The 24,113-nt window shown below is 30.3% G+C and overlaps 1 protein-coding gene across 4 annotated transcripts; it reads right to left on the minus strand.

Annotated features, from left to right (window-relative positions):
- Nucleotides 1-1,200: 1,200 nt before the first annotated feature.
- wkd (TBC1 domain family member whacked) lies at nucleotides 1,201-23,154 on the minus strand. 4 transcript variants are annotated; one of them, XM_075290122.1, is made up of 5 exons: nucleotides 22,986-23,153; nucleotides 22,680-22,818; nucleotides 7,338-7,550; nucleotides 6,906-7,270; nucleotides 1,201-3,388 (listed from the first exon to the last, which is right to left on the minus strand). In XM_075290122.1, exons 3-5 carry the CDS (start codon nucleotides 7,542-7,544, stop codon nucleotides 2,647-2,649), a joined length of 1,314 nt encoding a protein of 437 aa, XP_075146237.1. In that variant the 5' UTR covers nucleotides 7,545-7,550; nucleotides 22,680-22,818; nucleotides 22,986-23,153; the 3' UTR covers nucleotides 1,201-2,646. The 4 variants fall into 4 exon arrangements, with proteins under 4 accessions (XP_075146237.1, XP_075146238.1, XP_075146236.1 ...); XM_075290123.1 differs by having other exon boundaries at nucleotides 22,680-22,762; nucleotides 22,930-23,153; XM_075290121.1 differs by having other exon boundaries at nucleotides 22,930-23,153.
- Between the last annotated feature and the right edge of the window lie 959 nt (nucleotides 23,155-24,113).

Genomic DNA, 24,113 nt, shown 5'->3' on the forward strand with positions numbered 1-24,113 from the left:
TTCTATAAAATAAGTTAAAGAAATATAACCATACATATATATATATATATATATTTTAATTTTAAAATGAATTAATAAGTGGGATTTAAAAAAAAAATCAAAGACATATAACAGAAAATTGACAGATGTGTGATTTCATTTTTTGGAAAATATGGTTGTTTATTATTATTATTATTAAATAATATATATTTATTTGTGCCTCAGATTGGTTTTTTTAATACAAATTACTATATATTTATATTATATCAAATTAAATTTGTTACGAGACAAATCCAAAAGCAACAATTAAAATAATTCAGTTGGATATATATGTATATGTAGTTAATAAATTATAATACAATCAATATAAATAATATTTTTTGTGCATTCATTACACCAAGAATTCAGAAAACAAACGATAAAACAAAATTTTCTTTACAGAATAAATTGCACTTTTCAAAAATAGACTTAAAAGAAAACATGGTGTATATGGTTAACAAGTAGATAAATATATTGCGGTTTTTTGTTTTTTTTTTCTTTGATTCAATTATAAATATAATGGAATGACAAATTATATGGTATAGGTAGTTATAAGAAATTAAATAAATTTTATAAAATATATATAATAAGAATATTTTTATACACATTATATAATGGAAGGAAAAATATTTTTATTTCAATAGACAAATTAACAAAAATTATAGATTTCGTAAATTTATTTGTAAGTATTTGTAAAAATATGCCTTTTCCATTTTAACCAGAATAATTGGATATTAGCTTCATTTTTGATCCACATAAATAAAATAGAGTAAAACAAAGTTAAACATTAATAAAAGTCATTATAAAGCCATTGCAATATTGGCAAACATGGGGATTCACCTTTCTACTAAAATCTTAGCCTAGAGGCAATTGGCATGAAATACAAGAAAAAATTCCGAATTTACAAAAAGTTAAAATTAACGAAATGTTAAAGAAAATAATGAACTTTTTAGAAGAAGAATTAATATATTTAGATTTAGGGAGACGGACGGATTCGAATAAAAACTTATTGAATTTTTTTTCGGAAAGAATGTTAAATAAACAGTTAAAAATTGGGTTTTGAAATTATCTAAATTTTATAAGGCATACCTATACATATATATAGGTGTGTGTAAAAATATTAATACAAATATAATATTACCTAATATTGCAATATTTTAATTCCTTTTTGCTTTTATTTAAATTTTTATTTTTTTTTTTTTTAATTCTTAGAGGTGTAGTGAAAATCGATATGTATCAAAATTGAAATTGAACAAATTATGCGCCTATCTCTTACTTTAGACACTGGTGATCTTTCGAGTAAATTTTTATTTTTACACCATTTTTTATTATCTTAAGAACCAGCTTCTCTTTATTTTCTAAATCGATTCTATTTAATCTTTAAAAAAATCACCTTTTTAAAATTTAAAAGCTTTTTAGCTTGATTTTGTGGCTCTATTATAAAGAAAAATTGATGCCACACCGAAAAAAACTTGATATATTTCGAAAGAATCGAAAAGTGGGCTTTTCTCTATTTAATTATAATTCCTTTGTTCTCAATTCCAATTTCAATACTATCCTAATACCTCTGGTTCAATATTAACAGTAATAAAAAAGTTATTCGACTTATGTACAAGTTAATAATTTTATAATTGTCTATACTAAAAAAGTGTTTGTTTATTATTTTTTTTTTCGAGAGATAAAATAATCAAAAATATTTTCAATATTTCCTTATATTTGAAAATTGCTTAATCGAAAAAATATTTCCCCAAACAAATTAAAATATCCTTCAGCCAATTTAATGATGAATCAAAAGTTTACCTTATAGTGAACAATTCATAAAAATTTTGGACCAACAATCCAGGATCTCTTTTTTTTTCATTTTTATGAAAGCCATTGAACTTCGTTGAACTTTCAAATCGATACCATACTATCTGAGTATACCATAAAAAAATTTTGCTTACACATTATTGCTCACATTTTGCTCACATTATCCTGAATTTAAAAAGTCAAGAAGTGGATATGTTGCTTCCAAATGATTTTGAAAATTGACTCAAAATCACATTATGCTCACATTATTCTGAATTTAAAAAGTCAAGAAGTGGATATGTTGATTCCAAATGATTTTGAAAATTGACTCAAAATCACATTATTCTGAATTTAAAAAGTCAAGAGGTGGATATGTTGATTCCAAATGATTTTGAAAATTGACTCAAAATGACTTTCCATAAAAATTGACTTTATGTTGACAAAAAAACAAATATTCACATTATTCTGAATTTAAAAAGTCATGAAGTGTAGATGTTGATTCTAAATGATTTTGAAAATTGGCTTAAAATTACTTTAAAAAAATTGACTTTATGTTGCCCACAAAATATATGTCATCCATTGTCGTTGCAAATCTTCATTGGTGACACTTTTAGATTCGATTTCTTCATCAATAGGAAAAATCATTGAAAACAAAATATATTAACTGTTTTAGGTTTCTACGAAATGTTATTGCATTTTCTAAACTTCAAAATAGAATATAATAATGAAGAAATAAACTTAGAAAATATTCATAAATTTCATAAAAATACTTTAGCAATTATTTGAAGTTGTTTTTTTCAACGCTCAGCGTTTAGCAAAACACAAAAAAAAAACTTAAAATTATGTATGATAATTATTAGAGTTAACACTAATACCATTTCCAGTACTACTACTGTTACTCAATCCTATTGTATTCTCAGCAATATCATCACCTCTAATATTCACCACTGTAACACTACCACTTGTTATATTTGTAGGACTAGTGGTACGACTTCGTGTAAATGTATTATTTTGAGAGTTCGTTGCTGCTGCAGAGGAGGATGATGGTATTGTATTTATTGTCGCCATCGATGTTGCCGATGTGGTTGCTGTAGCAGTGGATACCGCTGCTGCTGCTTCTTGTAAAGCTTTCTGTTTTGCCCGACGTGCCTTTTGACGTGTGTGCTCAATTTGAAAGTCTTCGACACGCAAATTCAATCTTTGCATATGATTGATGATAAAATCTTCATCTAGCACATTATCGGGCGGATTTCTTAGTACTTCAAGGGTTTCACATAAACCATTGCACTGTTTTCGAACTTTGTGACTATTAAGGGAAGCACCTAGAATTACCAAAGCTACTTTAAATATGACACGTATTCCCTCGGCCAGAAAACAATCCCAAACTCTTAAAAGTGTTTCCCATGGCAGAGTTCGTGTCATGGCACATAAAAACCAATCGGTCATATATAGTAATGGTTCGACACGATGTTTCTGTAAATGACGGTAGACGGGTGGACAGGTTTTCTTTAATAGACCTTCTAAAATGCCAGCATCGTTTTGTAAAACTTCTAAGCCAGTCATAAAGTAGTCTTCTAAATAGCTGTAAAAGTAAGAATAACAATATCGTCGTTACTAATTTAATTAATAGTTTTCGTTTGAAAAAATTATAAATAGATTACTGATCATAAGCGGTGGCTATTTCCTAATGGTGGGTACTATACTCGGGTTTTCTACCAAAACACATCATGGATGGAAATACTTGGATTGCGTAATATTTTGTCTTTTAAAATTTGTTTCAAAAAAGTAACCGTACAAGTTCGATTTAGGTGCGGAAACCGAACATAGTATCAACCTTAAGATCAAAAACAGCACTTGTTTATATTGGGTTGAGTACCAGACTCAACCTACCATAGACAAACAATGTGTTGTGATCACGGTTGCCACTCGTGCAAAAAATAATCTACCAAATCTAAAAATTATTGTTTTGAAGTTTTTGATTAATTTTTTGTGGTTAGTACGAAAATTAAAATTTTTAAAGATATTGAATTTATTAAACATTTTTTATTTCTATAGAAAATTTCCGCAAAATTTTATTTCTATACAAAATTTTATTTCTATAGAAAATTTTCTCAAAATTTTATTTCTATAGAAAATTTTGTCAAAATTTTATTTCTATAGAAAATTTTGTCAAAATTTTATTTCTATAGAAAATTTTGTCAAAATTTTATTTCTATAGAAAATTTTGTCAAAATTTTATTTCTATAGAAAATTTTGTCAAAATTTTATTTCTATAGAAAATTTTGTCAAAATTTTATATTTTTCTATAGAAAATTGAAGAACCCTCTAGTCGTGTAAAAAATACCATAACCTACCAAAATGTGAATAAAATTTTACCAAAAATATTCCAAATTTAAAAAAAAATTATTATTTTGAAGTTTTTGATCAATTTTTTTTTTGATTAGTACAAAAATTAAAATTTGTAAAGATATTGAATTTAATAAAAATATTCTTATAATTTAGTTTCTATTGAAAATTTTCTCAAAATTTTATTGCTATAGAAAATTTTGTCAAAATTTTATTTCTATATAAATTTTTTCAAAATTTTATTTCTATAGAAAATTTTTTCAAAATTTAATTTCTATAGAAAATTTTGTCAAAATTTGATTTATATAGAGAATTTTGTCAAAATTTTATTTATATAGAAAATTTTGTAAAAATTTTATTTCTATAGAAAATTTTGTCAAAATTTTATTTCTATAGACAATTTTGTAAAAATTTTATTTCTATAGAAAATTTTGTCGACATTTTATTTCTATAGACAATTTTGTAAAAATTTTATTTCTATAAAATTTTTTCTCAAAATTTTATTTCTATAGGGAATTTTGTCAAAATTTTATTTCTATAGAAAATTTTGTAAAAATTTTATTTCTATAGAAAATTTTGTCGACATTTTATTTCTATGGGAAATCTTGTCAAAGTTTTGTATTTTTCTATAGAAAATTGAAGTACCCCTTAGCTGGAGAGGAATATTTTGCAAAATCTACCAAAACATCAAGAATTCTATTAAAATTTTGTTTCTATAGAAAATTTTTCTCAAAATGCTAAATCTAAAGCTATGCATTTCCACACAAGAACTCGCAATGCTTTATGCCCTCAAATTATTATCAATAATCAGATAGTTGATTACGTGGATTCTCTTAAATGTCTTGGGTCTATGCTTGACTCGAATCTAAATTTTGATGTTCATTTAAATTATTTGTCAAATCGAATTTGCCTCACTTTAAGAAAGTTATACCAATTGAGGGCTTATACTCCGAGATATAATCGTAAAAAAATGGCCCAGGCTTTACTTATGTCTCTTGTAACTATGGCATTGAAATATTTTCTGGAACATGGTCTTACAATTTAGATAGGCTAGAGAGAATTGTCCACAGAATTGTCCGCTATATATATGATGTTAAATGGTATGATCATGATCGTATTCATGCATGTACTTCTGATTTTCTTGGTTGCACTTTTCGAAATTACTTGAATCTGCGTGCGTACTGTTCTTCATTTTTTTAAGATTATGCAATCTAGAAAACCAGAAGTTCTTGTAAATAAATTCTCATTTATAAATTCAACGCGTAATGTTCAAATTGATGTCCCTATGATACATTCCTCGATATATGAAAAGTCTTTTTTGATTCGAGTTCTTCGCTTTTGGAATCATTTGCCTAATTTACTAAGAAATTTTTCCTTTTCTTACCAATCATACAAGAGTAATATTGGATCATGTAAATGACACACATTCTTAATGAGTTACCATTTTCTTAATAAATGTGCTGGTTATTGGGTTTTTATATTATTTAATTTTGCAATACTTTGTGGTTGGGGGACCAAGTTTTAATTGTAATGTATTTATCATTGATAAGAAATTTACCATTAAATTAGTTATACTACAACTTAGTCGTTATAGGCCTTATTAGGCTTCCTATGTAGTGATGTTTGAAATAAATTGAAATTGAAAAAAAATGTTATTTCTATAGAAAATTTTGTCAAAATTTTATTTTATAATTTTTTTTTTTTCAAAAAAAAACTACAATTTTTGGTAGAATTATACCAACTGTGGTAACCGTGGTTGTGATGTCAAATGAAGCAATCAACCTATTCATCACATTATTTAATATTTTACTCTTTTTTAGAAACATTTCCATTATTTGAAAAGCTGAACAATTCATTACATTCAAAGAAAAAACTATCATATGAATCTATATCATAAGTCCTGTTCCCACCACCAGAAAATATGTTCTTTGTCTCCTTCGCAAGTAAAATCTTTCTAACTGATCCAATTAAAGAATTGCCCTCTCAGAAAACCGAAAGGTCTTATCTTGGAATATAAAATAAAAGAAATCGCACCACATTTATATACATCTTTCATGTATCGATAAACCTTTAACAACACACTCCTTAAACCTATCTGTCATGTCGGCAATGTAGTCTCTATATTGTCGATGTGATCCCAAAAAACCTAATTATGCCGTTTCGCCGTATTCAGGACAATTTTCACTGCCTATTTCTTCGTATTCGGAACAAACGTGCTGACCACGGTACATCACGCTACAGATTTCATGGAAGATATGACCCACGATATCTTTTGAAATTCTTACTCCTTGAAACTCGTTAAACCACTCTTAGATGGCAAACAACGAATTAGAAAATCATTATATACAGTATTCAATTGCTCTTTGATGACGCTGCTCGAATTATCTTTCTTTTTACAATTTTATAGAATCCGTGGAATCTCTCGCTTCAACATGAGTTGAAGTCCAAAATTCGTTTCCCATCTGGCTAAAATTTCGGCAATAGCCGTTTTCGAGAATTTATTCTACGATAGTTATTTGATCTTGTGATGATCTTGCATAAGGCGGTGAATCTAAGAATTTTCACATCGCTCTCATTAGAACATGAGACACTGGGAGATTTATAAAGATTAAATGAGTAAGTCGCTCATCCATGTAAAAAAAAATTTAATTATTTCGCCTAAAAGGCTTAGAATTACAAGCTCTCAATTAATAAATGAACTAATTAATTATAATAATTAAATAAAATAATAATGTTTTTTTTAATCTACTTACACATCACATACGCTTACAAAGACCCAAAATGCATCCTCTGCTGGCAAATGCATTAGAAGGAAAGCTGCTATAGGTGCTTGTGCTTGACAAAAACCAACTTTTGGATTATATATTGAATACGCCTTTAAAACATTAAACAATTCAATTTGGCCAACTTTATCCTCATCCAAAAACATTTCATGAAATGGAAATTGTCTATGTTTATCCTTCTTGATTTCTTCGATGACATGAGGATTACCAGGTTTATCCAATAATTCCTTATATAAATCTGGATTTTTTTTCTTCAACAAATAAGCACCAGAAAGAAAAAACCAAGCTCTGGGTCTTATCGATTTTGGAATACCTTTGCGACATCGATCTCTTATCTAAAATGGCAAACAAATTATTACACATTTATTTCAATGATACTTTTGGGAAATTCTCCGTTCATACCTTTTTGTAATTTTTAGACATATATAGTGACCAGTTATCAATCATATATAACCATTTCTTTTCTCTTGCTATAATTTGTGCTTTCGATAGGGGTTCTTTGGGTTTATCTGTGCGCTGAAATCCACCATAGAATCCATTGCGATCTGGACAGCTAGAGACAGTGGAACATAGTGATATTGTATCAGCAGAACGTGGTGAGGTTGCCATAGCAATCTGTAAACAAGAAAGATATATTAGTAATAATTTTATTTATATTAATAATAATTTTATTTTCATGTTACTCCGTTAGGCTTTAACTGTCAGTTAACAGAAAGTAAATTGCAAATATCTTCTCTCCAGTTAACTTTAACTGAAAAATTTTCGTCAGTTAAGTTCCTAACTAGTATATGGAATATATATGAAAGATGACAGCTTCATCCATAATACAGTTTAAAAGTTGGTTAGTAAACGGAGCACTAACGGAGCTTTATGAAAATCGGGGTAAGTATGTAAATGGGAAGGTATGATCGAAAATTGTTTATTTTTATAAGTAGCAATAATGATGTTCACATAATTAGGAAAATTAACTAAAAGTGGATACCACTTAGGGTTTTTTCCCGGGAACGGGATCCCGGGAAATTGTTATTTTTTCGCTCCCGCTTTCCCGGGAATGAAGTGCGGAAATTCCCGGGAAATTTTTTTTACAATATTTTATGTATAATAGAGGGTTTTATATGGCAGTTGAAATATAGTTAAAGTGGATTTTGGAAGTGTAATGTGAATAACTGCTATGGTACCAAGTCCGAATGTCTCTCTGCTCCATTGTCGATGTTATTTAATAGTTCATTGAGGTTCGGTTATTTCCCTCTAAGATGGAGGAGATCTTTTGTCGTACCACTTCATAAGTCGGGGAGCCCCTTTGATGTGGGTAATTATAGGGGGATAGCAAAATTGAGTGCTATTCCCAAGGTTTTTGAAAAGATGGTAACTGATGTTTTGTCGCATGGCATTTCTTCGATACTGGATCCCTGCCAGCATGGTAAGGGCCTATCGACTACTACGAACTTGGTGGAATTTACTTCTCATGTTATTAATCAGTTTGTTGTTGGGAATCAGACTCATGTTATTTATACGGATTTTAGTAAGGCTGAATCATAAGCTCTTGATATATAAGGTGGATAGGATTGGATTGGCCAGTGCACTTTTGGCTTGGATTTCGTCGTATCTTGATTGCCGTACGCAGATTGTGTCTTTTGGTGATTCCTATTCAAGGTGCTTTGATGTCCCATCAGGTGTGCCTCAGGGTAGTAATTTGGGGCCTGTCTTATTTTTGTTATTTATAAACGATTTACCTCAGTCCGTGGTTAACTCTAGGATTTTGATGTATGCTGATGACGTTAAGTTATTCTCCTTGTTTGATAATTCTGATCAGGTGCATTTATTACAAGGTGATTTGGATAGCTTTGATGATTGGTGTAGGGTAAATCTGATGGATTTGAACTTGAGGAAATGCAAGTTTATGCGATTCTTTAGGTCTAGGCCTATTGATGTTCGGTATAGCATACGGGGCTCGTTATTGGAAGAGGTTGATTCTTTTGTTGATCTTGGCATTGTTATGGATCGTAGGCTTAATTTTAATGGTCATATTGATTCGATGGTGAGTAAGGCGTATGGGGTTCTAGGATTCATAAAGCGTTGGGTGAAAGAGTTTTCGGACCCTTATGTTACAAAGAGGCTTTTTCTGCCCTTGTTAGACCCATTCTAGGGTATGGTTCTATCGTGTGGGATCCTCAGTATGAAGTTTACATTGATAGAATAGAATCGGTTCAGAAGCAGTTCTTGTTGTTCGCTTTGAGACATCTTCATTGGAACAGTGACTTTGTTCTTCCTTCATACACTTCTAGATTGAGGCTGATTAATTTGCCTACTCTTAGGAGCCGATGGACGATGTTTAGCTCCATGATGATGTATAGGTTAGTTAGTGGGGATATTCCATGCTCGGAATTGATATGTAGGATTAGGATAAATGTTCCTTTTAGGGCATCTAGGAATTACCAGTTTCTTTACATTGATTTTCAACGTTCGAATTATGCTTCTGTGGAGCCTATTCGTAGGACGTGCATTATTTTTAATTCAATCTATCATCTAGTTGACACTAACCTTATTATTGATATGATGAAGACTAGAATTTTAGCATATTTGGATAACTAATACATTAATTTTATTGAATAACCTAATATTTGATCTTGTGTTTTAATGAGCCCTTCTCTGTAGCTGGTCAAATCCCTCTGCCTCCACCCCGCCATGGTCCGGATCATGGTGTGTACGCAGTCCCTACGTCATGGGGACGAGGCCCTCACGGTCGGAGGGGGAGGGGGGAGTGGGCGATGGGACCGTTCGATAAAAAAAGTCCTAGTAGTTGCCTTGTGGAACATACAAAATCGTGGGTTCTAATCCAGAATACAACGGGCTCCCAATTGTTAAAAGAAGTTTGCATTTCCTAATTTATGATTGTCATATTTCTGTAAACAGACATTCCGATAGACTGAGTAAACCTTTAAAAACAACGGGACATTTTACCTTATGTAAACCACGTTGGCAATTGCATAATTTCAAAATTTCATAACTATTGCAAGGATGTTTTTTATGAAATAAGAAAATTTCAACCTTTTTTAAGATAGTTACTTTAATTTCAAATTTATACCTTATACACATTAGGCTTGAAATCTATTAAAATTGGGATTTAAAGCTCTTATTTAACGTGAATGTCGTATTACATGGTAGTGTTTCCCTTTTGGGAATATTGACTGAACATGTGCATTTATTGACCCCGTTTATAGATGGTGAAAAGTTTCTTTCATTTCCGAAGAGTTTTTTAGTGTTACAAAAAATCCCACTATATTAATAGTGTTCTTCCGAAAACTATAGCAAAAGAGACTGCCTTAACCATTGTCAAAATGTTTTGTATTACAAAATATTTCGTATTTTAGTATGATTTATGGCTGATGTAAGAGAACAACATAATATATATTGTTAGTTTTCCAGAGAGCGCCTTATAACCGTAGCTTTAGGCGATTTCCCGGGATCCCGGCAAATTCGAAAAAAATCCCGCTTTCCCGGGAATGCAAAAAGTCCCGGAAAAAGAAAACCCTAATACCACTCAAAAGAGGTAGTTTTCGTGAGATATTTGCTATACTATCACATTAAAATTAACATCTCATAAGAGGACACTTCCAAAATGTGGACAATATTAAGACGGGTGTTCACTTCTGAGATTTTTCACAGTAATCGACTAATCGTATTGGGCAACATTTTAAGAACCAAGAAAATTGCAACTTCATAGAAAAAATATCACCAAAATATTTCCAATTATTCGCTAGGCCCTGAAGTATCTATATATATAAAATTCAATCTGTTTGTTTATTTGTTTGTTTGTATGTTCCGAGTTGGCTCCGAAACGGCTGAACCGATTTACTTAAAACTTTCAGAGATCGTAGGGGGCGTTCATGTGGTGAAAATAGGGTACCTCATTTTTTGACACCTGGTCGCGGAGGGGGACTTCCCCTTTGTCGGACTTTTTGAAAATTGGACCAAAGTTGACCGATTTGGTCGAAATTATCGTTGAAGATTGGGGTTGGCATCTAGACAAAGATCCGCTACTTTTTATTTCGATATTTGGTGGCGGAGGGGGGCCTCCCCTTTGTTCGACTTTTTTAAAGTACAGTGAAAAAACTAAAATTCGCTAAATTATCTGAGATTTACAGAGAACATGTGGTGAGGTTATGGAATTAATATGGGGTACCCGATGATTTCATATGTGGATGGGGAGGGGCACCTCCCCCTTGCCCTACTTTTTGAAACTTGGAACAAAATTATGCGATTTGCTTGAAATTTTCATTGAATATTGGGGTTGGCATGTAGACAAAAATCCGCTACATTATTTTTCGATATTTGGTCGGGGAGGGGGACCACCCCCTTGCCAGATTTTTTTTTTTTTTGAAAGTTCAAACAAAACTAAACTCCCCCGACTGAAATTTTACGGAAACAATGGGTTATGAAATTCATATCAGGTTCCTGATTTTTTAATAAAAATAAAAGGGCATAGGGAGACATCCGCTTCTCTTAAGTACATACAGAGAAACAATTAAACTTTACCGAGTTACTTGAAATTTACAGAGGACTGGGGAGAGATCGTAACCTCCGTCAACCGTAATAGTTGATACCTGATTTTGTGATATTTGGACGGAAGAGAGGCCGCCCCTTTAGGCTTATAATTTGCTTGACATTTTCTGGGACCTTTACAAAAGATGTGCTTTTCGACATTTGGTCGGGGAGGAGGTCCTCCTATAAAACTGCAAAAAAAATGTAAGTTTTCTTGAAATTTACAAAAGCAGTGGGGGAAGGTTATGAACGAATAGGCAACCTTCCTTGCCCCACACTTGAAGGAAAGTTTCAAGAATTTTTCGGGGAAGGTTAGGGGTGCTATTCACTACGGTGTTTGTCGATACTGTATCGGGGAAAATGACGTCCCTTTAAAACAATAGAGCAAAATTTAAGCATCGCCGATCTACTTGAAATTTACAGGGAACGTGGGAGGAGGTGATCAAATTTATACATGACTTTTAAATTAGTATATGATTTTTCGATATGTGGTTGGGGAAGGGGAAAATTTAAATAAACTTTGTCGATTTACTTCGATAGAATTTATAGGGACCATTGAGTAGTTGCGAAATTAATATAGGATACGTGATAGTCCGATATCAGGTCGGAGTGGAGCGAAGGTGGGGAGAGGGTTCTCTTTTGTCCGTTTTTTTGTTTTCTTAAATTGAAAGTAGAGGGTTGTCCGTAAATGGGAACTCGGTACATAATTGTATGATTTTTGCACAGGCTTCTGCCAGACTTCTTTTTAGTAAAGAACTTACATTTACATGAAATTGGCAGCCAACGGAGAGGGTGCATCATTTTCCAACATTTCAGCAAATGTTAATGTGGTAAAATTTTTTACTACTTTTGTTTTTTCCGATTTATTGGATGGGAAACAGTAATTCTTTGTATGTATGTTATTATAATATAGTGCTTAATTTTCAGATATGTTGAGGAGAAGGATACCTTTCCTTGACAAACCACACTTAAAATTCACAAGAAATATCGAAGATTGTCCAACTACTTGAATACAAAACATTATATAACAAATTTGGAGGAAAGGGTACACCCTCTCCTTAAGACGAACCGTTTTACATATGCATTCCCGCCGTATTTATACCTATAAACGAAAAATCAAGTAGTCCGATTTGTTTAAAGGAATTCAAATCTTTTCGAATTTGTTTTCAGCACGAAGGATATAGTTGACTAAGTTAACGCAAAATGTTCCTCAAAATACGCTTCGGAAGGCGCAGCGAAGCGGGCCGGGTTACGCTAGTAAAAATATAATATTAATGTAAACAATACAAATTTCTCAGAGCAACCACATACACGTCTTATCACAACAGCGGCGCAAGCCAATTCAATATTTAGCAGACTTTTTTCTGTGAGTGTATGAATTAGTTTTCTATCAGTAGGAGATTGCGTTATATTTTGCTGGAAAATCACAACTGGCGAAGACTTGAATTCAACTAAATCCACGTGGTTGTAAAAAAAATAAAATAAAATTACTGAAAATCTGAAACGCGCTATCCTTATGGATTAGATTTGTGCTCTAATGGGTTGTCAACTATAATTATATCGTATTTTATTGTTCCTGTCTGTTCCTGCAATAACTCCCTATTATGCTCCTGTCCATTAACGTAATTTCCTGTGTTCGTTTCTGCTATCCTTATTCATGCTATCACTGTGTTCCTGATTCCTGCTATCACCATGTTCCTGCAATAACTCCCGTTCAAGCGATATTATTCTCTCCGATTTTATTTTCCATTTCCTTATACTGCTGTGTTCCTGATTCTTCCTGGTTCCTGACTTGTAATTGCCTAAATTTCTTCCTTTCAACATACCTACTATGCTCCTACTATGCTTTGGCGTCATTTCCTGTATCCGTTCCTGCTGTTCTTATTCCTGCTATCACCATGTTCCTGATTCACCCTAGTTCCTGATTCATCCTTATACTGCTGTGTTCCTGATTCTTCCTGGTTCCTGACTTGTAATTGCCTAAATTTCTTCCTTTCAACATACCTACTATGCTTTGGCGTCATTTCCTGTATCCGTTCCTGCTGTTCTTATTCCTGCTATCACCATGTTCCTGATTCATCCTAGTTCCTGATTCATCCTATTTCCTGATTCTCTTAGTTCCTGACCCATAATTCGTCTCATACAAAACCCATTCTATCCCTGGTATCCCATTTTTTCTGCAATGAATTTACTCCAGCTTTACACTATATTCCCAATTCTTGTTGTAAAATTGTTCCTTATCTTATCGTTTTTTTCTCTTCTTTTTTTTCTCTTGTTTTTTTGTTGTTTGTATCCAATTCTTAGTCCCAATCCTGCCTATAAATCTTCTATTGTCCCTACAATTTCTAAAATAGATTATATAGATATATTTTATTTTATTTTATTTTTAATGTATTATAAGCGTCATACTTTTTATTTTACTGTAACCAGCTGCTAATTATGCTGTGTAAATAAATAAATTCGGAGGATGCAACAGAAATTCCGAGCCACATGATCAAAAACAATGTTTTTTATTTGAAAGAGCAAATTAAATGTCATGTTCTCTAACAAAAAAAATCACAATTGAGCTTTTCGACAGCTCACAATCGATCGTTTTTATTTCGTCCAGCGACCCATGAAGGTTCGAGCCTTCGAACGGGCACCAATAGGAGCTACCTCCCTCGCTCTGGTGGCCGCTTTTCAATCCTATTCATTGAGTCTGGCCCCATAGAAAAACCCGATTTATGAAACATAAACATTTTGGAATCTACTTTCTCCCAAATATTTCGCGCATAAAGAACGTGTAAAACAAATAGTGTTACGTACTTAATTTCATACAAAAAGTTGCTGTTCAATTTGTTAGATGACAACCTGAGGTACTTTTCTATTTTGGAAGTTTGGGAGACCATAGTAAGGGCTACAAAATATGAATGTATGGATTCGCAGAAGGTCCCATTTGTCCGGTTTAACCATTCCTGTATTTATTCCTAGAAAAATTAAAGCGCAAGGTAGTAAATTCCAATAGTTGGTAGAGAAGTAACGTAAAGTTTCTTACACCATTTTGCATTTACGTTAACGATATATGAATATAGATAAGATTGAACAACAAATGCGTAATCAGACACTAAACTAATTTAAAATAACCATTACAGAGCCGACTAAGGTCATTTAACTATTACATTTTAAAGAATATGTATGTATGTATGTATACTCTACAAACGAATTCAAAATTAATAGCAAAGCTATGTGCGTATATGAATCTAAATAGTTTGTCGCCCTCACTGTACAAATTAGATATCCCTTTTTGGCAACTATTTGGACGCACATTTTATTGGCGCAATTTTTTTATGTTATTAAATGTGCTAAATACAAAACAAAAACCATTCAATGCCATTAGTTCTATAATTGGGGGTGGATAATTTTTGATCATGGTATATGTTTACAAAAGAAGTGCATTTACACAATTACCAGTGCTGTCGATATTGGAAAATTCCAATAATAATTTCGTATATTTTTTACTAATTATTAAGTCTATAATTTAAATGCACCAATAAAATATAAATAAATGGTAAATATCACTACAAAAAATGGTTATAAAAACGTATAATTCAATTGATGCAATTGACTCTCTATAACAATTTAAATTGCACCATTGTAATTTTTTTTTTATTTTTTTATTTTTAATTTTATATATTATGAAGAGAACGGAATACAATATCAGCATATAGTTTGTATGTTGCTAGAAGCAAGCAAACAGATTTTATATCTCCTGGAATATGAATGATACATCCAGTCCTTCTATATTCATCTGTAGTATGCATACAAAACCCGAAAATCAACTTTTCGACTAAATAAATTTTTATAAAAAAAAAAAACAAACATGTTGAAAAGTCGACATTCTTTATGATTTTCAAAATACATATACACTTTTGTTTTTTTTTTATATTCGCCTCAAATCGATTTTGACGTCGACCAAAAATCGACTAATTGACTTTTAATGGAAATTTTGATATTTCACATATAAATCTAGATCCCATATTTTCCATATATTTCTTATATGGACATAATTCTCTCTGTTTCGTAAATGAAACATTACTGCGAGTCGGAAGATTTTTGTCAAATCGTTTCAATGTGTTTGAAGAAAATTCGAATTTGAAATTTGCAGCAAAAACTTTGCCGAGACATAAACCATCACCTTAAATACCAATTTACTTTTTCAAATTCGAATTTGAATTTTTACCACTCGTGCCAAAAATAATCTAACAAAATTTGAAGAAAATTCTACCAAAAATCTACCAAGTTTAAAAAATCTTAAAAAATTGTATTTCTCTACAAAATTTTGTCAAAATTTTTTTTCTCTAGAAAATTTTGTTCAAATTTTATTTCTATAGAAAATTTGGTTCAAATTTTATTTCTTCAGAAAATTTTTTATCTATAGAAAATTTTACCAAAATTTTATTTCTATAGAAAATTTTGTACAAATTTTATTTCTTCAGAAAATTTTGTCCAAATTTTATTTCTATAGAAAATTTTGCCAAATTTTATTTCTGTAGAAAATTCTACCAAAAATTTATTTCTATAGAAAATTTTGTCATTTTTTATTTCTTCGGAAAATTTTGTCAACATTTTATTTATATAGAAAATTTTGTACAAATTTTATTTCTTTAGAAAATTTTGCCAAAATTTTATTTTTCTAGAACATTTTTCCAAAATTTTTATGATCTAAAAAAATTTGCCATATTTTATTTCTTCGAAAAATTTTGTAAAAATTTGATTTCTTTAGAAAATTTCGTCCACATTTTATTTCTCTAGAAAATTTTTTTCTAATTTTATTTCTCTAGAAAATTTCACCAAAATTTTATTTCTATAGAAAATTTTGCCAAAATTTTATTTTTCTAGAAAATTTTTCCAAAAATTTTGTCAATATTTTATTTCTACGGAAAATTTTTTCCAAATTTTATTTCTCTAGAAAGTTTTTCCAAAATTTTTATTATCTAAAAATTTTTGCCAATATTTTATTTCTACGGAAAATGTTGTCACCATTTTATTCAATTTTGTTCAAAGTGTATTTCTCTAGAAAATTTTGTCCAAATTTTATTTCTATAGAAAATTTTACCAAAATTTTATTTCTATAGAATTTTTCTTTGCAAAATTTTATTTCTATAGAATTTTCTTTGCAAAATTTTATTGGTATAGAAAATTTTTGCAAAATTTTATTTCTATAGAAATTTTTTTTGAAAAATTTTATTTCTATAGAAAATTTTGCCAAATTTTATTTCTGTAGGACATTTTTCCAAAATTTGTATTATATAGAAAAATTTGCCATATTTTATTTCTACGGAAAATTTTGTCCAAATATTATTTCTCTAGAAAATTTTGTCCAAATTTTATTTCAATAGAAAATTTTGTCCAAATTTTTTTTATTTTTTTTTTTATTTATTTAACTCATTTTACAACCAAGCCGAAATGGCCATATACGGTTACAGGGATACTCAAAATAAAGAATTACATTAAATTTACTTTAAAAAAATTTATAAAAATAATTAGGACTACAATCAAGGACTGCAAAAACTTGACATTATTACACCTTATTACTAAGTATATATCTTACTACTATATGTAGACTGCGTTACAAAAACCATTTGATATATAATAATAAAAATTTAGGAATTGATTACTACTCTCAAATGCCTACTAACGCAGGTTATTAACCAATAAGTTTAATTATTTGCAACTAAAAATTTATTATTTTTTTCCAAAATTTTTATGATCTAGAAAAATTTGCCTTATTTTATTTCTACGGAAAATTTTGTCCAAATATTATTTCTCTAGAAAATTTTGTAACAATTTTCTTTCTTTAGAAAATTTTGTCCAAATTTTATTTCTATAGAAAATTTTGCGAAAATTCTATTTCACTAGAAAAATTTTCCAAAATTTGTATTATATAGAAAAATTTTTCATATTTTATTTCTACGGAAAATGATGTCTAAATATTATTTCTCTAGAAAATTTTGTATAAATTTTCTTTCTCTAGAAAATTTTGTATAAATTTTCTTTCTCTAGAAAATATTGTCCAATTTTTTTTCTATAGAGAATTTTGTCAAAATTTTATTGTTCTATAAAATTTGGCAAAATTGTATTTCTCTAGAAAATTTTGTAAAAATTTTATTTCTCTAGAAAATTTTGTTCAAATTTTTTTCTATAGAAAATTTTGTTCAAATTTTATTTTTATAGAAAATTCTACCAAAAAGTTTTTTCTATAGAAAATTTAGCCAATATTTTATATCTACGGAAAATTTTGTCAACATATTATTTATATAGGCTCGATTAAATAAATAAAACAAATGAAATGAAAATGAAATGAAAAATTTGTAAAAATTTTATTTGTTTAGAAATTTTTATCCAAATTTTATTTCTATAGGAAATTTTGCCAAAATTTTATTTCTCTACAACATTTTTCCAAAATTTTTGTTATCTAGAAAAATTTGCCATATTTTATTTCTACGGAAAATGATGTCCAAATATTATTTCTCTAGAAAATTTTGTAAAAATTTTCTTTCTTTAGAAAATTTTTCCAAAATTTTTATTGTCTAGAAAATTTTGTCAATATTTTATTTCTACGGAAAATTTTGTAAAAATTGTATTTCTCTAGGAAATTTTGTAAAAATTTGATTTCTTTAGAAAATTTTGTCCACATTTTATTTCACTAGAACATTTTTTCCAAATTTTATTTCTCTAGAAAATTTTTCCAAAATTTTTATTGTCTAGAAAATTTTGTCAATATTTTATTTCTACGGAAAATTTTGTCAAAATTTTATTTCTATAGAAAATTTTACCAAAACTTTATTTCTATAGAAAATTTTGCTAAAGTTTTCTAGATTATTTTTCCAAAATATTATTATCTAGAAAAATTTTGCAAAAATTTTGTTTTTATAGAAAATGTTGCCAAAATTGTAGAAATATTAAAAAATTGTTATGGCTAACAAAACTCTACCTAGGAAGTCATACAATGCACATTCTGAAACAAATGAGTGTCTTGGATGACATAGAAAAAAGTTAATTTAACTATTAAATTTATTGGGCTTGAAAACATTATGGTTGGTCAGAGATCCATATTTATCTCCCACCTAGTATTCCAAAAGCATCATTCCATATATGTCCCATTTATGCATTTTAGCTAAATAAATATGCATCATTATTTTTAATGCATGCTATTTATAAATAATATTTTTAAGTGCACATCGTTACCTTATTTTCATATGAAGATAAGTCAATTTAGTTTCTTTCTATTGGTCAAATATTTTAGAGAAAAGAGAATAATTTTATTAGTAGAATTTTGTAATATTTAAATATTGTGATATTAATATAATTTCACGTTATTAGTTTGTGAATAAACTCACCACCATCAGCATATGCATTTTATGGAAATCTTGAATCATGGAAAATAAGCTATTACCATGATGTGATGTAACGGTCGCGATGAATGGTGCTTTGAGTGGGACACAAACTCTTAAGATTTACTCCCCCTATAAAGGCTTCGATCTACATCAACAAAAATACTGCAGATCCAAAATTTTAGACTTACGATACTACAGAATGAAGGTGCACATATGTGGTAAAAATAAACGAACGCTCAATATGGTCACATATGTTATAGAACGGAAATGTCTAAGTAAAATTGAAATAAACTAAAGCACATAGCAAGTGCACAAGAGAGGCTATTGAAGATACGAGGGCTATGGAAGATATGCGTTCAAGCGAGATGGTGGCAAACAGAGAGGCTAAATTAAAAACAAAAAATTATACTTCAATTAGATCTGACGAATAATTTTGTGTGTGGCCATCACTTTTGTTTTGGTATTCGTTTCGTTCTTTCCCTCCCAACTCGTATTTACTTACCATGTCATATCATTGATGCTATTGGCATAAAATTCAGACTACGACTAATTGAGATTGGGGCCATTAACCAAGTGCTACGTAAAGATCAATTGATGTCTATGTTTTGTGAAAATAAAAACGACGCTATATGTTGAAAATAAAATAGAACCTCAGATTCATAGAAAAAAAATGTACCGATTTGCAGTACCGCTTTCACCATAGGATGGTGATGGGGGGGTAGAATAAGTTTGCCATTCCGTATGTAACACATCAAAATATTAATTTCCGCCTATATAACGTATATATATCCTTAATCAGGGAGAAATTCTAAGATTATATAACGACGAACGTCTAACTAGCTGTCTTTTGTAATCACGCTACCTTCAATAATGAAGCTATTGTGATGGCATTTTGCACAAACTTCTCTTTTGTCTGCAGGCAGGTCAAGTTCGAAGATGAGCTTTATCGGTCTATGCTTCGATATAGCCCCAATATAAACTGTCCGCAATCCATGATGGAGGGTAGATAAGATTCGGCCTGGCCGAACTTTCGGCCGTATGTACTTGCCATTCTTATTTTATTATATGAAACATTTATGGAAATTATATATAAATACTATGGAAGCTGAAATTAAATTTATAAATTTCTATTCATATTAATTCTATGAATAGAAATTACTATTCACTTTATTTTATTTATTGAAAAAAGGTTTGAATTTTTTTATGTATAGGTTTACATGCCTAATATGTAGCCTGCTTTGCTGAAGAGTTTATCCACTGTAAGTAAAATGAAAAAAGAAGATATATCAACTAGAGATGTATACGTGACACAAAATTGTCGTAACTCAGAAAATTTTTCATAACTCACTCGTGAGTAGTAAGTCACGCCGATGACAACATCGTGAGTGTGCGTGATTAACCAATCAAAATGTCGTGTGTGAGCATCAGCCACGAAAATAATATTTTCGTGAGTGTGTACGAGTAATGAATTTCGGAAGAAAGATAATCCCGCTCACGGGCATAACGCTTACAGGTTGAATTCGATTACCATTTTAATTACACCTAAACTTCGTAAAATTGAGCCAATGAAACAAATTTGTTACTATAACTTATTTACTGTTTTTCTTATTATAAAGAAATTTCTGTTCACCAACGAAAGTGTCGTACTAATAACGAATATTTTCATTGTCATTATATCAATAAAACTTTTTCGTTGGCTCAATTTAAATGAAAAGTTCAATCAATCAATTAATAATTTAACAACGATCTTGATTTTAATCAATCAGGTAGCCCAGGTAAATTACTCATGGAGGATTGTTCCCTTATCCAATAACAAATACCACATTATTCTGGACGACGAAGGTATTTCAACTCCTTAAGCACTCTCAAAAGGAAACTTCACCTGTAACATACAACTCATTTGATATTTCTGAGTGTTTCAAAACTTCTCTAAGTGGTTTCACAGCAATGTTAAAAGCCGTTCGTACTCGGCTATAAAAAGGAGGTCCTTGTCATTGAGCTTAACATGGAAACGGGCAGCGCTTAAGGATAAGAGAGAAGTTCACCACCAGCGTTGCCACAACGAAATTATATTTTGGACCAAATTTTTTTCCAAAATCGGACCAAATTCCCTCCAGCGGACCAAATTTCCAATTGCGAAGAAAAATGCCTTAAAACGTATTTTATTGGCGTACATAGTACTTTTATTAAAAAAAAAGTAAAGTAAACAGAAAGGACTGATATGATTTAGCGGCTGACATATTAATCAAAACGTCGACTTATCATCGTTTTTTTTTTTTTTTAATTTTGAGAAAATAGACTTTTTGAAAAGGTCGAATTTTAAAGTCAATTTTAGTTGACATCAAAAGTCGAAATTCAATATTACAAAAAGTTGATTTAAACTTCCGACTTAGAGGAAATTAAAGACCACAACAGTCACGCATTTGGTTTATATTGCCTTTGACCCATGAGGACCCTACTTGAGAGAATACAATAGATTTCCGAATTTTTATTCAATTTGCTGTAGTGTTGCTTCGCACCCATAATTTTATGCGGAAAATGTGGTCCATATCGGCCCATATTCTTATATAGCTCAATCTTAATATTCCACTTCTTGTGCACATTCGAATATTGGGGTTAAAATTGTCAAAAAAATATAAAACCTGACCCAATATCTAAAACACGAAATTTTCATTAGATTTTCTGTGATTGAAATGGTATCTAATCTCACACTGAAACAAAAAACATTCACGGTTCCATAGATTTTGTCTTTGTCCTTGTCGACTACAAGGGAAAATTATTTTATGTTTCAAATAAAAAACGACTTTAAAATAAAGTGTTAAATTATATCCCTCATATGCAAAAAAGTTAAAGAAAAATTCTAGCCTACTTTTACCATATAAATTCCTTAGATAAACTGTCAATAAATTATTTTGCATATGGTTTTAGTTTTATACTCAATATACAAAAATTCAACAATACTATAGATGATTTCATTAATTTTGCAGATTTTTTTTTCAGAAGTATTAAAGCCAAGTTGACTTAAGTAAAACGAAATTTTCTTTCATGTTAGGATACCCAATTTTAAGTCGAATCGTTTAACAAAAACAGGCAAAACGTCTTCATTGAAAAGGAAAAAACTTTATATCAGAGAAATGAGTGTACTGTGCTAAGCAAAATTCGCATTCGTATTTAACAACATGAAATATTCGGCCTCACGACAATATTTTTTCAGTGCATAGATACTATTGAATATGTGATAAAAATTTTAAATACTAGAAAAAAATTATAAATATGACAAAATTTATGAAAATGGACCAAAACGGACCAAATTCCGTTTGGTCCGACCATCGGACCAAATTTAAAAATTAGAAACCTTTTGGACCAATTTTGGTCCGATCGGACCAAAATGGCAACGCTGTTCACCACTGTGTAATCACAATGGACTGAATAGTTTAAGTGGGCCTGATATATCGAGCTGCCACCTAACCTAACTTGATATACCACTCATTGGCGAGTTACTAAGGTTTTCTTGAATGGTGCGATTTTTCGGAAGTTACCAGAGTTTCCATAAGTCACGAGAGTGTGTGTGACCGTGAACTAAAATATTACCCACGTGCACACCTCTAATATCAACACGTAACAGCATAGACTCCCAAATTGACGCTATCACTTCCGAGTGTGGGAGTTCTTTTTTTTATTTAAAGTGAGTGTAACAAACGGGTTAATAGAAAATTTTGACATGACGATGGATGTATTAATGAAACACAAACTTGTTCTAATTATTCAAATATGTAACCAACTCAAAATGAAAAACATTAACATGAATTACATTTATACCACATACCTTTTGTGCGATATTTCCGGAATATTTTTAAGAATACCAAGCAATTGCAACTTAAAAATTGTTTCTTTTTGCTTCCATAGATGCTAAGAGGGGTTTACGATAGATGAAAAAAAAACATCACCCAAATTGCCTTGTTTCACTGGATAAATATAAATATTCAATATAATAATAACATGGATATTTTATTTTTTGTTGTTTTTGTATTCATCATCATTAAATCACTCAAGCCCTCTCTCTCTCGCACACACACCTTTATTTTTGTGGGTTTGGACACTTTCTAATTGGATAATTTGTTTTGATTCTAACCGTAACCGAGCCGTACTCCAATTGATTTTTTATTGGACGAGTAAAAAAATTATACAATAGCGTTTTGAAATTAATTATCTCTTCTAATTTTAACAAACAAATACGATTTGTTTTTTCGCAATTTGCAGACACCGACCAACGACGACGTAGAAAAATAATTATTTTGACAGTTGTGTTGTGTGTGTGTGACAGATACCGATTACGATTATTTCTTATTGGTAAAACGATGTTGGTTCGATTTGTAAACAGAACAGAACATAGACTGGCGAACAAATCATACAACATGTGTAGCACCGATTATCTCTGGAAGGGATATTTTAAGGGAATATTTTTAATATTCAAAATACTTAAAATGGAAACAAATAAATTTTTATACAAACTATTCACAATGCTATTATGACTCGAATACACCACCTATGAAGATAAATATGTTAATGCTATGTATTTTTTTAAAGGCCACCTGTTGCTACAATCTTACAATATGCGTCTGAAATCACTTCCCAGGAAGGTATTTCCCAGTGATTTGCCATATTTCACGTCAACGTTGGATTCATCTGAAAAATGTGTATGCATAGCATGCGATGAGCTGCAATGCCCTGGGGGAATCTTTCAAAGGAGTGAATCATATTCGTGTATTCTCCATGCGTAGCGTTGCCTACTATCCACAGATCAATGTGGATAAAATATGGAAGAACTTAAGGAAGTTCTGGAAGCGGTAGGACCAGCTGGGTTGAAACCTCTGTTTCATTGCAGTGATACATTCCAAATAATCAACTCAGCCGGCACAGATGAAAACCCACTTTTGAAATTAAACCCGGCTAATATTTTTAATTATTTACATATTTAAAAAGATATTTGTTTGCTTCAGAACTAAATCCCTTAAAGCATAATGTTTTATGCATTTTGGACATAATACAGTGAGCGTTGGTATCGTTCGGAAAAAATATTAGCGTATATTGGTAAATTTGTTTTCTTTCAAATTAAATTAGTTTGCCGTTTTCTTTAAATCTATATATAGTCCGATTCTTTGTTTCAATAACAAGGAAACTCTATTTTCCGAACAGTGTTTGAAGTTACTGTGAAACTATTTAAAGAAGCTTTGAAACCTTCAGAAGTCACCAGCATGAA

The sequence above is a fragment of the Haematobia irritans genome, chromosome 1 (genome assembly GCF_050003625.1).
Source record: "Haematobia irritans isolate KBUSLIRL chromosome 1, ASM5000362v1, whole genome shotgun sequence".
NCBI lineage: Eukaryota > Metazoa > Arthropoda > Insecta > Diptera > Muscidae > Haematobia > Haematobia irritans.